Source organism: Notechis scutatus, chromosome 4 (assembly GCF_049901735.1).
Source record: "Notechis scutatus isolate UNSWTSFEM ecotype Mainland chromosome 4, rNotScu1.2, whole genome shotgun sequence".
Lineage (NCBI taxonomy): Eukaryota > Metazoa > Chordata > Lepidosauria > Squamata > Elapidae > Notechis > Notechis scutatus.
In genome coordinates this window covers 92,726,361-92,743,351 of record NC_142012.1, presented here as the reverse complement: position 1 = coordinate 92,743,351, position 16,991 = coordinate 92,726,361, and the positions used below count along the sequence as shown (strand labels likewise).

The 16,991-nt window shown below is 39.4% G+C and overlaps 1 protein-coding gene across 6 annotated transcripts in view; it reads left to right on the top strand.

Annotated features, from left to right (window-relative positions):
- The window catches only part of P4HA1 (prolyl 4-hydroxylase subunit alpha 1), a 45,791-nt gene extending 29,284 nt beyond the window's left edge, over positions 1 to 16,507 (top strand). For 2 of the 6 annotated variants that reach the window (XM_026681240.2, XM_026681243.2), the window contains exons 10-15: positions 2,557 to 2,656; positions 4,211 to 4,264; positions 7,347 to 7,412; positions 9,270 to 9,338; positions 12,452 to 12,548; positions 15,448 to 16,507. In XM_026681240.2, coding sequence (XP_026537025.1) covers positions 2,557 to 2,656; positions 4,211 to 4,264; positions 7,347 to 7,412; positions 9,270 to 9,338; positions 12,452 to 12,548; positions 15,448 to 15,518 — 457 coding nt within the window. In that variant the 3' untranslated portion in view covers positions 15,519 to 16,507. Of the gene's footprint in view, positions 1 to 2,556; positions 2,657 to 4,097; positions 4,152 to 4,210; positions 4,269 to 7,346; positions 7,413 to 9,269; positions 9,339 to 12,451; positions 12,549 to 15,447 lie in introns of all 6 variants that reach the window. The other 4 variants (XM_087964111.1, XM_087964112.1, XM_087964110.1 and 1 more) reach the window with 2 other exon arrangements.
- Positions 16,508 to 16,991: the final 484 nt, after the last annotated feature.

The window sequence follows — 16,991 nt, the reverse complement described above, 5'->3', positions numbered from 1 at the left end:
GTCAAACTTGCGGCGTCACCATGTCACATGACATATATGACTTTTTCCCTCTTCGCTAAACCAGGGGTGAGCATGGCCAGCATGTGAGGCATCCAGCCCTCAGGCCGCGAGTTTGACATCCCTGCTTTAAGAAATGATCCAGTTATTTAGCAGTTTCTGAATATAATAACCAGCACTTTAAAGTGAGTCTTTAAATGAAATGTATCAATCTTGGCACCTTTAAGATGGGTGGACTGCAACTCCTAGAATTCTCCAGCCGCTAAGGCTCACTGAGGAATTCTGAGAATTGAAGTCCACCCATCTTAAAACTGTCAAGAATGAGGAATATAGGTCTAAAAGCTAGTTAGTAGACAAAGCAATCCCAGAGGGATTTAGAAAGCTTTGACTTATTTGACTCTGCTTGACTTATTGCTGCATTCCGTTGTGTCAGGGCCACACATTGAAATTACACTCTTGTACAAATGTACTGAGAGCAAATCCTGTCTAAATCAATCAGAGTCACTTCTGAGGATACATTGCAGATAGACAAATTGTAGGTTGCTAAAGCCCAACAGTATAGAATTACTCTTTCAACGGAACTACCTTTATTTTGTTCTCTGTAAGAAGAAGTGTGAGAAAACATTATTATTATTTTAGTTTGGTTGCTAGGAGGTATTGAGCTGCCAGCATGAAATGTCAACCAGGAGTCCCAGCTACTTGTAGTTGTTCATTAGTTAAATATGGAATGTACTACATATTCATTACTTTTAAAACCTTCGTTGCTGTAAACTTAATTTCCCTCTTTAGGAGATAACTCTTCCTGATAATGCTTGATCTAATTTCATCTTGTTTTGAGGCAGGAAATTCTTTTTTTTTTCTTTTTCTGGTCTGCTTTGATTCATATACTAACGATACGCAACACTAACAGTATGCCAGCAATATACTAACAAGTGCATTAACCGAGTATTTTTTTTTTTTAAAAAAATCATTCTATATCTGGCAAATGTTCAACTGTATTTCCTCCACACTCTTGAAGATTCTGTAATCTCTGTTGGTTCACGATCTGCTGCTCTTGGTTAGGGATTTGTTGTTTTCCTGTAGAAAGGAAGGTAGCAAATCTGCTGGAGTAAATGCATAACTTCATCCTTCCAATCCAGCAGAATGTGTAGGATTTCTCGAATCCTTCAGTGGTCATTGATGATTTTTAAAAGTAATCCTGGGTTCTCTTGCAGCTTTGGCTCATTCAGTCTCTTTTGAAATGTGCACCCCAGAATACAGGTAGTCACCGACTTACAACATTTAATGACAGTTTGAAGTTACAACGGCACCGTAAAATGTGACTTATACTTATGACCGTTGCAACATCTTCATAGTCATGTGACTAGCATTCTGATTCTTGACAACTGACTTGCATTTATGATGCTTGCAATGTCCTGGACTCCTGTGATCCCCTTTTTACGATATTCTGACAACCAAAGTCAATGGGGAAGTCAGATTCACTTAACAAGTGTGTGACTAATTTAACAATTGCAGTGATTCACTTAAAGAAATGCGGCAAGAAAAGCCATAGAATGGGACAAAAATCACTTAACAAATTTCTCACTTAGCAACATAAGTTTTGGGCTCAATTGTGGTCGTAAATTGAGGAGTTCCTGTACACTGATCATTGGTGGTATTAAATTACCAGATATAAGATCACAAGCATCGCCATCACATTTACTGCTTTTAATAGCGATGGGCAAGCACGCATCTAGCCAGGATGATTCACATCTTGAAAGAATTTGGGTGGGGGGGTCAGTTCCTAGTTGCTGGAGCAGTGCTATCAGTGGAATAATAAATAAAAAACATAATCTGAAAGAACTACAATCTAGCATGGAAAAAAGTGGCCACAAACCAAACATTTCAGACTAAAACACTTCCTTTGGAGGGGAAAAAACCCACTTTCATCAGAAAAGTTAACAGTTCATCAGGAAGAAAAGCAGAATTTTCACTGATTTTTCCAGTTTGAAGTCTATATAGATGTCATTTTTTTCCATTTAAATTAATACTTGTTGTATTAAAGTTTGCTTCATAGCATTCTGACAATTGCAAGAATTGGATAAATGAATATTTGAATAATATTCCCCCCGCTTTCAATTATAGTTAATGATGAAAAAATTACGTGGGTCTAAAGCAGTGATCCAGTATTTTTTCTGACACACACAACATAAGAGATCCTGTGTTCACTTATTTATTTCACTTATATTACCCCCAAAATCCTATGCAGAAAATAATACATTCCTCACAGAATATACTGTCCCTAAAGGACTATAAAATCCTGTTGCAATGTCGTAGACATACTATCTGAAGTTTGACTCAGCAGATTTTTTTTTTTAATTAATCATGGATGGTGCTCTAGCTAAACAAGTCTGAATTCCATGTGGAAATAATGTGTGGACTTAAAAATATTCCTTGTAAATTACTTTTAGGTTAAGTTTTATAGCCTACTTTGCACAATTAAAATTAGTTTGTGATTGGTCATGAAAATTAATACTCAAATCTTATTGTTCATGAATAACACTATAATTCCATTTTTAGTGCCTGGCTATCTGGATATGAAAACCCTGTAGTGGCACGTATAAATAAAAGGATACAGGATCTAACAGGGTTGGATGTTTCCACGGCTGAGGAGCTCCAGGTGAGTTTGTAAAAAAAAAAAAAAAGTATGTGACTGACCAGGTTAGCATGGACCCAAGAAGGATTGAAAAACAAAGAGGTATATGCCAAATCTCCGCATTTTTGTAAGTTGAGGATCTTGTCTTCATTGTGATGCAGCTCTAGTCTTGTATTTTATTGGCGTTGTCTATATGATATTCATCACAGTTAAACTGCTAGAACCTATGGTTATTCGTCAATTTGTTTAGTTTAGTTTTTTCTTAGAGGAAAAAGAAAGCCAAGTAACCCAAGTTAATTCAGTTCCCAAACTTTCCTTCTGATTTTTTTTTTCATTTTTAAAAAATAGAGAATGTAGTTGATGCCCAACTCTTAAATATATAATCAAACCCAGTTCAGAATCTATCTATCTCTTAGGTTGCGGCATAAAACTTTGAAAACATTAAAATTATCGGATATAAAATGAACAAAGTAGATAAACTTTCACTTTATGTTGAATGAAATTGAAAGCATAAAAACAAAATCTTCCATATTACGCATTCCAATACATTTGGGAGGGCCACTGAAATAATATGTTCAGATATGTTCAATAACACTTCATGCATTAAGTGTTATTTGCAAGTCTGCAATAGTTCCTGCTTTAGTTTTTGCAATTGCTTACACAGGTAGTCCTTGACTTACATTTGTTTAGTGATCATTCAAAGTTGCAACAGCACTGAAAAAAGTGACCTATGTCCCTTTGTCACACTTATAACCATTGCACCATCCTCATGGTCACATATGCTTGGCAACTGGCCTGTACTTATGACTGTTGCAGTGTCCCAGAGTCATTGATCCCCTTTTGCGACCTTTTGACAAGCAAAGTCAATGGGGAAGTCAGAGTCATTGAACAATCATGTTACTAACTTAAGTGCAGTGATTCATTTAACAACTAAGCCAAGAAAGGTTGCAAAATGAGGCAAAACTCACTTAATAGCTGTATGGCTTAGCAATGGAAATTTGGGGCTCAATTGTGGTCGTAAGTTGAGGACTACTTGTATATTCCTTTAGGACAGGGGTGTCAAATTTAATTTCATTGAGGGCCGCATCAGGGCTGTGGTTGACCTCGGGGCGCCGGGCAGTCGTGGCCGATTGGGTGGATGTTGCCAACTGGGTTAGTGGAGCCAGCTTGATGCCACTCCCCAAACTGCTGCCCTGTTTCCTCTTCGCATTGGATAGACCAGGCCGAAGCCATGCGGGCCAGATACATTTTCCACGACAGCCCCCGCGGGCCAGATCCGACCACATTGCAGCCCGGATGCGGCCTGTGGGCCTTGAGTTTGACACCCCTGCTTTAAGGAGACTGGTTGACTCTGAAGTCAAGTTGTTTTACTGTCTTTCAGCCGGATTTCACGTTAGAAATGAAGCAAATGTATAAGATCCCATCCTAGATCTTTCACTGGGTGTTTGTGCTTCTTCTACTGTAGGTAGCCAATTACGGAGTAGGAGGCCAGTACGAGCCTCATTTTGATTTCGGAAGGGTAAGTCTTTCTTCGCCTTTGGGATTCTTCATATGTCCTGTGTTTCTTTTTTTTTCCAGGTAGCAAATTATGGAGTGGGAGGACAATATGAGCCTCACTATGACTTTGCTCGGGCAAGTAAAATGATGGGTGAAGGAAAAGTTTGCGGATTTTAGGCTTTGGGGACCCTGTCCAAAGTGCCTTATATCTGTATTAAATTTGGGCTTTTGAGTGGTCTAATCCGTCTGAATGGATAAAGCTTCTTAAATCACCATTTGAACGATAAAAAGATAGTTGCAGTGAACTCTTAAGGAAAGCCTTAAAAGTGTCACTTCATAGAATTGCTTTACAGAGAAAAGTTGCTGACTCATAGGGAATAAAGCAACTTTATATTATATCAGCGGCACATAGACAATGCAATAGCTTTTGCTTTTAACTATATTCATTTCTCAAATTTAGCTCATTAAAATAATGACAGTTTGTATCCCTGGTTTAAGTGTTGTGCTGATCAAAAAAATAGTAATAAAATGATTTTGAAATTGAGTATATCTGCATTTTAATGCCTGTTTATTTATTTTTTCTTAATGAACTATTTTAATCAAAGATATGGATAAATTCAAATGGTGATGTACAGAGCATTGGTGTAAAGTAACATTTTCAATTAACATTTTTCCTCCTGTCCGACAGTAATTAAAAAATTCTTGCCTTAACACAAGATCAAACTGTGATTCACCCTATTGCTTAAAATCCTCTGGTGTGTTTCTCAAAATCAACAATGTATTAACCTGTAATCATGCATAACTTTAATTTCTGTCCTAATATTTTTGCAGTGTACCTGTGAACTTCTATAGTGTTGTGTTATAAATTCTACTATGCTACATAATGGCCAACGTATTTCAGTTTAATATTTTATTTATTTAATGATGTTTTTATTCCAGCCACTAATGGGCCTTGTCAGGGCTACTTACAATAAAATAGTGATTTATAAGAAAGAAAACCATGAAGTGTAAAATCAGTGCCAAATAATTAGAAGATAAATGCAATACAGTAGCAGCAGAAACATCATGTATCCAATGATATCCCAGTTTCTACAACTTCTGAGACAATTAAGATTTTTTAAAAAATAGCTAATTATAGTGTACATACATGGTTTAAAAAATATCAGAGCACAGGTGTCAAACAAACTTCCGTGGGATGACTGGAGTCCTTGATTTATGATTATAGTTTGTTCCTAGCCATTTAAAAATAAAATCTATTGGAATGTGCTGAAATGAGTAGATTGACATTTGAAATTAGAGAACAAGAAGATAAACAATTCTATGAAGTTTGGGATCTTTTTTATCAATGGTTAGATAAAACAATATAATAATAGAATATATATATATTTTGGTTTTGATAATATTTTAGAATATTATATTAAGATAGATTTGGTATGATTTTACGATTTGTTATAAATTAACTAAATTATAGTTATCTGTAAGCAACATGAATTAGTTAAATTATAGTCAAATGATTGTTTAATAAGGATATTAGGATATATAATTGTTGATTGATAATATGAGTTATTATGTAATATAATTATTATGATGACTATGAAATAGATGCACAAAAAGAAGTGATAAACCAACCGATACACTGTCTGTAAATTTATGAAGAATGATGATGTTCTTATGTTATGTTTTATGTTTTATGTGTTTTTATTTGTTGTTAAAATCAATAAAACTTTTTTATTAAAAAAAAAAAAAAATCTCCCGTTTAAATTGAGCATAGGGAAGAAACTATTGCAGTCCTTAATAGTATGGAAGAAGCACCGCAATTTTAAAAACTATTTTAAACATCTGCATATGAAAGTAATTAAGTTTACCAGCACGAAAAGGTTTATCTTGTAATTCTAGGATGAAAGACATTCTGTTTGCATTGGCAGAACATGGTTAAGCTGTCAAGTATAATTTAGCTGTTTGGCTGACATGAATTGCAGCTAGTGGACAGCATACAATCCCTTCTTGTCTGGACTTTTTAAAATTATTTTTAGATGTAGGAGAGTTTGTTTTGTAGGTACTGTAGCACACTGGAAGCTGGGTATAAAGAGATTTGCATATGTCTGCTCTGTTTAACTGATGATTGTTTCTTTGTGGGCTATTTGGAAAACCCGTGTGCTTTAAAGAAGGCTGTTTAGTAATGGCTGTGGTATTGGAATCGTAGTACCTTAAGTAGACTTTATATCACCAGTAATCTTTCAAGTGCGACTGTACATCCAGTCAAATTTGGCAAATCGCACAAAACAGAAGATTAAAGGCAATTGCATAATGGATTCTCCAAAACACATTGGATCTTGTAAAATAGGAAAAATAGGATATAACCAGGGGTGGGATTCTACCGGTTCTGTCTACCTCTGTAGAACCAGTAGTTCTGAAGAGCAGCAGACAAAGAGCATACATAGAACCGGTTCTATGTCTACTGCTGTTTTGGCCCGCCCGGCTCTTACCTGACCTTTATTTCCTGTTTTTCAACCACAGCTGCTTTGCGCAACACAGCTGCGGTTGACAAAGCAAGGAAAAGTGCTTTTTCAACCGCTGTGCACCTGCGTGCAGCGCTGCTCAGCTGTCCAGGCAGCTAGCTGACGATGATATACACGCACATGCAAAACGTTTGCGCAAAATGTAAAATCACCGAACCGGTAGTTACACCGGTCATATCCCACCCCTGCATATAACATCTGGTGGAAGATCATCCATGATGTGTTCCAGGCATTCATAAAGCGTTGGCTCAAAATGGCTGGAATTTTAATTGCCAAAAAGTGAACCATTGCATTGCAGTGACCTGTTACAAAGACAACATAAATGCATAGGATATTATTACGTATCTTGGCATTGTTTGGGTGGGTTTCCAAAAAAGCTCCTGATCAATTTCATGAACATAGGCTCTCTTATCTATTCCCAAAAGAAGAGAGTTTTCAACAAGTACGTGTTGCAGATTTCCCCTTGTATATAAAGTGATGGAATAACAAAACCATGCTTTGTGTCTTAAGAATTTTGTGGGCTAACTTTGTAACCCAGGTATTCAAAAGAGTTATTACCTGAATAAAACAATTTTAACTTCAAGGAGAAAACCCTTCCTTTCTTTTCAGACATTCCAAGAAGAATTATATTTAAAAATGTTTCCTCTGTGTGCTATTGGTTTTTTTACTCCTAATACCATCTATGTCTTTGAACACAGAAAGATGAACCAGATGCCTTTAAAGAACTGGGTACAGGCAATAGAATTGCTACGTGGCTATTCTACGTAAGTAAGACAAGATGTCCGCACTTATAATGCAGTGAAGGAATTTGTCTCAGTGGGAGAGAAAATATCAGTTGCTGAAGAATACAGAGTTTGGTGGGGAGTGTTGTATTGTTCTGATTTATGTTATGGCACCATAGAAGGTCAAGTGTTTTGTATTACACACAGCAGTTTGGGAGAAATATTCCGTATTGTACCTCATGAGTTATGTTTTTATAGGTTAATGGAGTGAACCAATTTTTCATTGGTATCCATAGCTAGATATCCCTTATCATAAATATCCAGTAAGAACGTAATAGGTGTGCTTGATCAAATCAAAGATTGGCCCATCCAGTGCTGTGTGTACCAGACTATGCCGATGGACATATCCTAAGTCAGGGAATTGGCACATTCAATTGAAGATTGTCACCTATAAATGATAGCACTTCTCTAAAGTCTGTCAAACAGACCAACCAGCTTCCCATAGTACAGTACTTTAGTTGTGGCTTTTAATTGAAGATTTAGAACTTTCAACATGGAAAGTTTTTACTTCACTATTGTGCTGCCAGTTAAGCCATTATTCTGTTACCATGGTGCCCAGCCAAATGCTTCTGGAAAACCCATCAAGGAGCCCACGAGCAAAATATTTCCTCATCCTCCTGTATTTTTTTCCCCTTTAAGTAAATATTGAAAATCATAAGATTTGTTTGCTGTCCATCTCACTTCGAGCCGACTTACAACAATGAAAGCCAATGAAACCAAGGAGAACAAATATCTTTCATAACAGTAAAGATTAAATTAAAAAGATGGGAAGGAAGGGAGCAAGATGCATGGGAGGGGGGAGGTAGGGGGGTCTTCTCTTAATCCATCAACCACTTCCAGCACTCCCATTGGGCCCCCAAACCAATTGGCAGAGGCAGGTCTTCAGGTCCTTAGGGAAGGTCAGAAGCATGGGAGCAGATCTTGCCTTGGGGTGGCAAGGTGTTCCAAAGGGCAGGTACTGTTATTGGAGGCATTCATAAGAAGGGGTCATACACATTTCTTTTATCCTGTCCTAAATTTCGCATTGTTCGCCTTCACTGGGAGATCTCAGTTCTAGATGTGAGAAAATGGGGGAATATCTCTCTCGATTGGCTTTCTTTACCACTGTCATCCCCCTTATGTTCATCTGTGTTCACTTTTTAAAATTATTTATTAAATTTATTGGCCACCTGTCTTACCCCAGTGTACTCTGGACGGAGTTTTTCCTTGTTATGATGTTGGCTTCAGATGATTAATTATTTTATTATTTTCTGCCCCTTTTTTAAGGGCTACAATATTTTTATGGCAAGCACAAAAAGCACAAAACATACCAAATCAGGTTAAGCTTTAAGAAAACATGATGATGTTGGTAGCTTTATTTTCTCATTCTTTTCCTCCTGATTTTCCCAACATGGAATTTGTCTTTTTTCACAGCAAATATCCACAGGGCAATTTTTTTTCTCTCAGTTTTCCACCACAATCCCAAAAGCTTTTCCCTTGTCCGTAACCTAACAATATAGTTTCATCAGCATTCGTATGATCAGCATATATGTACCTCTGTATTACTGAGCTATATGTACTATTTTGCCAAATAAAGAATTCTTGCAGCCTTTTACCATCTTTGATTATTGCTTTCTTTCAATTACCGTCAAATAGGCGGTCTTATTTTGTTTTGAGCCCTGCTGGGACTTCCTATTGGGGGAGGCCGTATTGTTGGAGAAACAGGGTAGCATAAATAATTTTTGGTGCCATCAAAATTTTACCTTGTTTTATCAGTTCATTGATGGAATCTGTGGGATTCCTTTTCAGTTATGGTTCAAAGAGAGTTGTGAATAGATAGCCACTTTTTCTCCTTTTCAGATGAGTGATGTGGCAGCAGGAGGAGCAACGGTATTCCCTGAAGTCGGAGCCAGCGTTTGGCCAAAGAAGGTAAGCAGAAGGTGTACATGTAAAGTGACCATCTCTGGCCATTCTCTCCATGTACCTCATAAAAGTATTAGTATCTTTTCATTTTTGCTGGCAGAAAGGTAAGAGTTGGGTTTTGGAAGTAACACTTTTAAAGAAAAGATAGGACAAGTCCAGGCCGTCTCTCCCTCCCTCCCTGCCTGCCTGCCTGTCATGCCTCTGTTGGAGACTGACTCTGAGGAAGAGGAGGGAGGAACAGCCAACAGGGAGTGGGAGTGTGGCTCCAGAGGTGGTGGAGGAGGCTGGGGAAGGGCAGAGGCCGGCTGAGCAGTCAGAGGAGGATCCAGGCCCATCCCCTATCCATCCTAGGTCACGCAGGGAGGAGAGGATCAGGGAAAAGCGAGGTCTACTCAAGAGGAGATTACCATGATCCTCCTCGTGGCTTGCAGCTGGGAGCTATGTATATACGTCTGTAACTGACACAGTTAGAATTGCTGGAATCAGAGTTAAGTGTTTACTTTGAAAGAGGTTTCCTCGGTTATTTTCCTGGAGTTTATGATTAGTTATCTTGGCTTGCTTGAGAACTCTCGTCAATGCGGTTTGTTTTGGTTTTCTTTTTGCCTCATTATTTACTTTTGTGACTTTAAACTGCCTAATAAAACAATGAAGTTAAGTTGAAGGCCTTATCAGACTTTAATGTATGTTTTGGGTTTTGTGTTATTTTGAGAGACTACGGGTCATCACACTGCTTGCCATTTTGTTCTCTTACCATACACTGATTCAAAGAATTCTTTATGTCTTTTGATTCCATCTTAGGCTATATCAATAGTTTGGGTTGCCAGAATAGGAAGCAGTTGTAACAGCTTCTGATTTCACCTTGGAAGTTGTCAGTCTATAGGACCAGTCATGACCTGTCAATTTGCTTTCTCTTAGTCTGGTGCTTTTGGTGGGGGGTGTCAGTTGTATGGTCACTGAGAGACCAGCTGTAAGTCAAGTACTACCTGTACATAGGAATCGTTGTGCCACACGTCTTTTTTTCTTTCTTCTCTCATAGGCCTTGAAGCAATAGCTCTGGACTTACAAAATAATTCTTTGTTATTATATCTAAGTTTAGACACAGCAATTTGAACACTGGCAACAAGCTTAGCTTCCACATCAGAAGCAAACATCAGTTTGCAATCCTAATTTTTTTGCCCATTCCTGTTACGTTTTACAATAAATTATAAGAAATAAATAGTCTTAAGAATGTTTTTATTAAAAGATTTGGGGCTGTCCTCATTTGTAATGAAACTGAAATAACGCACAGCTGTTTAAACTTGGATGAGAAGAATGTAGATAGGATGTGCAAAACGTTCTGTTTTCAACCATTTCCCAGGTGAAATTCCATCGACCTTTTACTTTTGAGTTGTTTTCAGCATTTTGTGCTTGAGATGGATAATTTTGTGAAAATTCACCCTTAAAATCTTTTGAAATGGAATACAGGTAGTCCTCTCCTGGTGGCCATTTGTTCAGTGACCATTTAAAGCTAGGGCACTGCTGAAGGAATAGTAGTTACGTATGGTTACTGAAAGAATACCCTTGCAATCATATAATCAAAATTCAGATGGCTTGGCAGTCCATCCACATTCATAACTGCAGAGATGCTTCAATTCTTCCCACCTGCTTGTCTCCCCCTTATCTCTACCCCCTTGACTGCCCTCCACTCCGCTGCCTCTCCTGGCCCTACACCCTATGCTCCACTTCCAAAGCCTCAAGAGTAAGCTACACACTATTTGGACAAGGTTGCAAACGTTCTTGGGAAGAAGACCTGGCACAGCCAGCAAGTGCCTTGTACAGGGCCAGCCCAGGTGTGCCTCTTCAGCGGGAGTGTTGTGGCCTGTCAGCCGCCGGCCCCTCCAACAGCAGAATCAGAGGAGGAGGCAGCGTGGGAGTTAGGATCAGCATCAGGGCAACCTGGGAGCCCCAAGGGGGAAGAGGAAATTGAGCTGGCAGAGAGAGAGAGAGACAGAGGCGGAGCCTGGGCCATCCATCAGCCCTCAGATGGAGAATCAACAGCTCCTAGGTTTGGAGGTGGTTGAAGAAGAAGAAGAGGAACAGCTGGGTCCAGTGCCTGATGTGTGGATGCACAATAGGCAGAGAAGAGGAGAGCGATGGAAAGCCGTGAGCCAATCCTGGGGAAGGAAGAACCACTGCTGCTAATGAGGCCCCTCCCTAGCTTGGGACAAAATGCAGGAGGTGGAGATGAATAGGTGTGGCAGACAACTATTCATCTTCCGGCCAGACTTGTTAGCCTGCGAGATGAATTTTTGCTGGGGCTGCTGGCATTCCTAGTAAAGGAATCTTTGTGGAGTTCACTTCAGAGGGTTTGTTGTGTTTGGGAAGCTGGGTCAGAACAGGGAGGAAGAAGACAGTGTAGATCACCTGGAGTGGTGGTGGTGTCAGAAGCAGTGGAGTTCATGGTGGCCCAAAGGGCAGAGATGGAGGGGGAAAGATAAAGTGGGTCAGAGGAGTTAAAATGGCGGCAGACTCTTACCTTATTGAGGCTCACAGCTGGGAGGGAACCAAGCCAGGAATAGCTTGTATTGGGGTTGATCTTCATAGAGGAGAATATTTGTAGCTCGGGGTTGAAATGAGAGGTCCTTGGTCCTTTGAACTTGGTTGCTTTCTAGGAGACATTTCATTACCAAACTAGGTAACTTCCATCAGTGCTGTTTGGAAATGGGATTTGCTCCCATGTTATACTCTGGTAGCTTGTCCTGGCATGATGGGTGGAAGTGGTCTTGGTGCATCTTCAACTAATGTCGGGTCGGGGGGGCGGGGTTTCGGTTAACAATGGCAATAGGAAGTGTCAGTTTTGCTATTGCTAAGAAATTCTTTAACATGATGTTGCATCTCATCACTTAGCGATGGAAATTCCACTTCCAATTATTGTTAACTGAGGACTATCTATATCTTGCCCACCCTCTGAAATGGCAGCATTTGAGAAATATTAGAAACCAAAGCAGGGGTGATGGGGAGTGCTTTGCCACATCCTGTCAGGCACTTGGTGAATATTTACATTCTGTATTCCCTCTTTAGTATGGCATTTTTCAAAAGTTAGCTCCCAAATAAGTCGCTGTTACTTTGTGTTTTACCAGGGGACAGCGGTATTTTGGTACAATCTTTTCCCAAGCGGTGAAGGAGACTACAGCACCCGGCACGCCGCATGCCCAGTATTAGTCGGTAACAAATGGGGTATGTATGAAATTTGAAAGATAAGATTTTAATAGTCTCCTTTTAAATCATGTGTGGAACATACTTGAAATGTCTCATGTAGAAGGAATTATTAAACTTTTTTAGGAAGAGTGTGGAATCAGAATTGGAAACAAACTTGAATGTTTTTTGTATATATTTTTACTTTCTCCCATTGCAAACAGCGAAGAGAAGTTGTTTAATCTACAACGTACGACACGGGCTATTTAGAAACGGGTTGGGGGTGGAAAATGACTTAATGATCCCTCTGATGCTAAGTACCTCTTAGTCCCAGCAGTGATCTATGTGAAGTTCGGGTCCAAAACCAGAACCTGTTTCTAACTTGAAAAATGGTTTGACACTTAGGTATTTTGATGGAATGTGCATCTAAAACAGCAGTGAGGAGAATTCCCACAGAAAGGCCTGGATTAAGAGACAGTGCAGACCTGAGCTGGTGGGAGAAGGAAGGAAAAGGTTCAGGATAGCCATATCCTGGAATCTCTTAGATAGTAAAAGGATAGCACTTTTGCTTCACAAGATTCTGTCTATTACGCTGTTTCCCCGAAAATAAGACCCTGTCTTTTTTTTTTTTTTTGCCACCCAAAAAAGGCACCAGGTCTTATTTTGGGGGGGTGTCAACCACCGACTAACCTCACTTGTCGCCACCATCCTCCTTTTCGCTGTCAGAGGCCTTCAGGAATTTCTTCTTCTGCAGCTAGCAAAGCTTTCCTGAAAGCCTCTGCAGCCGATAACAGAGCTCCGGATCGATCTGGAGCTCTGTTACCAGTTACAGAGGCCTTCAGGAAAGCCTTGCCGGCTGCAGAAGAAATGGGCCAGCGAGGCAGGTATCAGGGTGTGTGAGACCTGGCTACAGCTGTCCAAAGGTAAGTAGCAGAGCAGCTCCACCACCCCCAATCCCCACCCTAGCTTGATTTTTACCAGTGCACTCTGGAGTGGGTGGAATCTTAATTAAGGCTTATTTTAGGGGTAGGGCTTATATTGGGTGCACGTGTAAAAATCAAGCTAAGATAGTAGGTCGTATTTTGGGGGAAACAGGGTAGTTGTAAGCAAATAAAGGATTGAACTTGATTGGATCGTGTTGTCTTTGGGCTCAGGCCTGACAGACATGGTTCAAGCACAGCACTCTTATTTTTTAAAAAGATTATTATAAAATTTGGAATTTATTCTATGAATGGCTAGACAGAAGAGTAAGAAATTGAAATATGTAATAATAGTGTAATATATCATAATTGATTGAATTTAGACTGAGTAAGAAAATGAATATAATTTAAGTAAAAATGAAATATATTTTTGAAAGACAATAGCTACCGTGTTTCTCATATAATAAGGCCGGGTCTTATTTTTTTTTGAGCCCCGAAAAAATGGCTAGGTCGTCTTTTTGGGGGTGACTTAATTCCCCCCCCCCCTTGCATCTTCGGGCGGGCGGTGACAGCTTGGATGTTGACCTCAGCGTTGGTGGAGCACTTCGTATCGAGGTCAACGCAGGCAGCACCATATCCGGGTGTGCAACAAAAGTACTTCCTAACGGCAAGCCCCCCCACCATTCCCCCCATTTCGCATGTTTTAATATAGGCCTTAATTTGGGGGGAGGGGCTTAATTTCATTTCATGCCTATAAAACATGCTGGGACTTCCTATTGGGGGAGGCCGTATTGTTGGAGAAACAGGGTATAATGTTAATGATAATACAACAACTGATAAATGTGATATAAAATATTGATTAGAATGGTTATAAATATAAACAAGTAAGAATGTATGATAATATTATTATGTGCACAAGATATATGTACCCAACCGACACACCGTTGAACAGAAAGATGGTTTTATTTGTTTGTCTTTTTGCTATAAAACAAACTTTTTTTAAAAAAAAGCACAGCACTCTAATTCTCCTCATCCCAATAATAAGTACAGGTAGTCTTCAATCTACAAGTTACAGTGGCACTGGAAGAAAAGCGACTCATGACATGAACATTTTCTACATTTATGAGTGTTGCAGCATCCCTATGGTCATATATGGCAGCTGATTCATATTTATGACGGTTGTGGTGTCCCAGGGTCACGTGCACCAGCTTTTGCCACCTTCTGACAAGCAAAGCAATGATGGAAGCCAGATTCACTTTAAACCATATTACTAAATTTACAACTGCACTGATTCACTTAACAACTGTGGCAAGACAGGTCATAAAATGAGGCAAAACTCACAACATCTGTCTTGCTTAACAATGGAAATTTTGGGCTCAGTTGTGGTCATAAGTCGAGGACTACCTATATCTGTGATAGCGAACCTATGGCACGCGTGCCACAGGTGGCATGCAGAACCATTTGTACCGGCATGTGAGCCGCAGGCAAACTTACCTCACTGTGCATGCACATGCCTCACAGCTGATTTTCAGCCTTTGTAAAAAGCCTCTGCAGGCCCAAATAATAGGCCTGCTTTGTTACTTCCAGTATTACAGAAAGTGAAGAAACGGGCCTATTCGAAAATCAGCTGTGAGGCACAGTGCAGGTAAGTGGAGGGGCGGTGTGAGGGGATTGTGCACACAATTTTTGGCACAGGAGCCCAAAAAGGTTAGCCACCACTGACCTATATGATGCAATTTATATGACACTTCTATAGGTAGATTAATCATTAAATATAACCAGGTTGAATTACCGGTGTGGTGAGATGGTTATGGTGTTGGTTGAGAACTGGGGGAGAAATAGGTTCATCTTCACCCTCGTCCAAGAAATCTCACTAGCTTCTGTCATTGTCTTTCAGCCCAACCTACCCTTTTGATGGTTGCTGGAACAAATGCTGTGTACACTGTCTTGAGCTTTTGAAGGGAAAATCGGATGGACATTTTATGAGCTAACAGATACTTCCTTTTCTTCTTCTTTTATAGTCTCCAATAAATGGATCCACGAACGTGGGCAAGAGTTTCGAAGACGGTGTGCCTTATCAGAGTTTGAATGATACCATTCCCCTTTTTATTGTTTTAGTCCAAATTATTTTCCCTTTCTCATTGCCTTGATTAACAGTGATAGTTTACACTAATATCCCACTCCAACTTTTGTCTCCAGTGCCAATCATCTATGGACAAATATTTTATCTATGGACAAAATATATACACATATATATTTTGCAGATATACCCATTTAAACATTTTTATTGAGTGATATATTTCATTTCTAACAACTGTATAATGCCATGGCTAAAACAGTTCTGTAGAGACACCAAGTTTGTGAAGGAAGCAGAATGGATATATCAACTTCTCATCATCTGACAAGTGCTTTGCTTGGATGGTAAGATATTATATATCACTTCTGCTTGTTTCTTTGGTTTTGAATGCCTGAACTTTTCTGCAGAACTGGGTTAAGGGCTCGTAAACCAGATTTGATTGACTTCAAAATTTCTACACCTAGCCGTTTGTGCTTCTAGGCCTTCACTCCAAATTGTCTGGTTTTACCAAGTGCCAAAAAACTTCAGAAACAAATTATCCTGTCCAGTATCGATTTTCCCCCTTATCCCTCACAAGCTCATTGAGCTAATTCCAAGAAATGAGCCAGTAACTGTCCACATCTAAAAGACTGCAGCTGTGCTTTGTCTACATATGTCGGAGGACACTGTGTGAAGGCAGGTTGCAGAAAATGACTTTTTTGTGTGTGTCTAAGTACGGCTCGTCTTTTTAAATTTCACTGTGACTCAAGATTGTAATTTTAAATGTACTGCTGCTTTTATTCTGTAAGGAAGAACAATTTTACCCCATGAAGGCATGGAGACAAGATCAGTTCTAACTTAAACATAGAGCACTGTGCCTTATCTACCAAGTCTGAATTTGTATGAAACCATATGTATAAGAAAATGCCTACTTCCCTTACCAACAATACCAAATCTTACGTTCCAATGGAGGGGCTTTCTGAAAAAAGACAATATATTTATAATACAAAATCTTTTTGAAAGTTCTTGATGGTGTGGAGAATGATTTATGTTGTGAGCCTCAGGTGTGCGTTGTCTCCAATAGAAACCTTTAAATGAAGCCTCTGTTCGTACAGGAAGGTGTCTGAAATACTAAGTACAAATAATTCTGAAAAACTTACATGTAGCAGTAGCACTTATATACACTCCATAGTGCTTAACAGCCCTCTCAAGGGGTTTACAGAGTCAGCGTATTGCCCTCAACAATCTGGGTCCTGTTTTACTGATCTCGGTAGGATGGAAGGCTGAGCCAGTCAGGATCGAACTTCTGACAATGGGCAGAGTTAGCCTGCAATCATGCATTCTAACCACTACTCCACCAACGGCTCATATATACAACCTATACAACAAGCTTCTCTCTTTTTCCATTTCAGGCTTTGTTTATTTTTTTTTAGTGGCCTCCACTAAGAGTTTTTAGCTCTCTTAATCTTTCCTAAGAGTTACAGTTCACTAAAGAGAGATGATTAATAA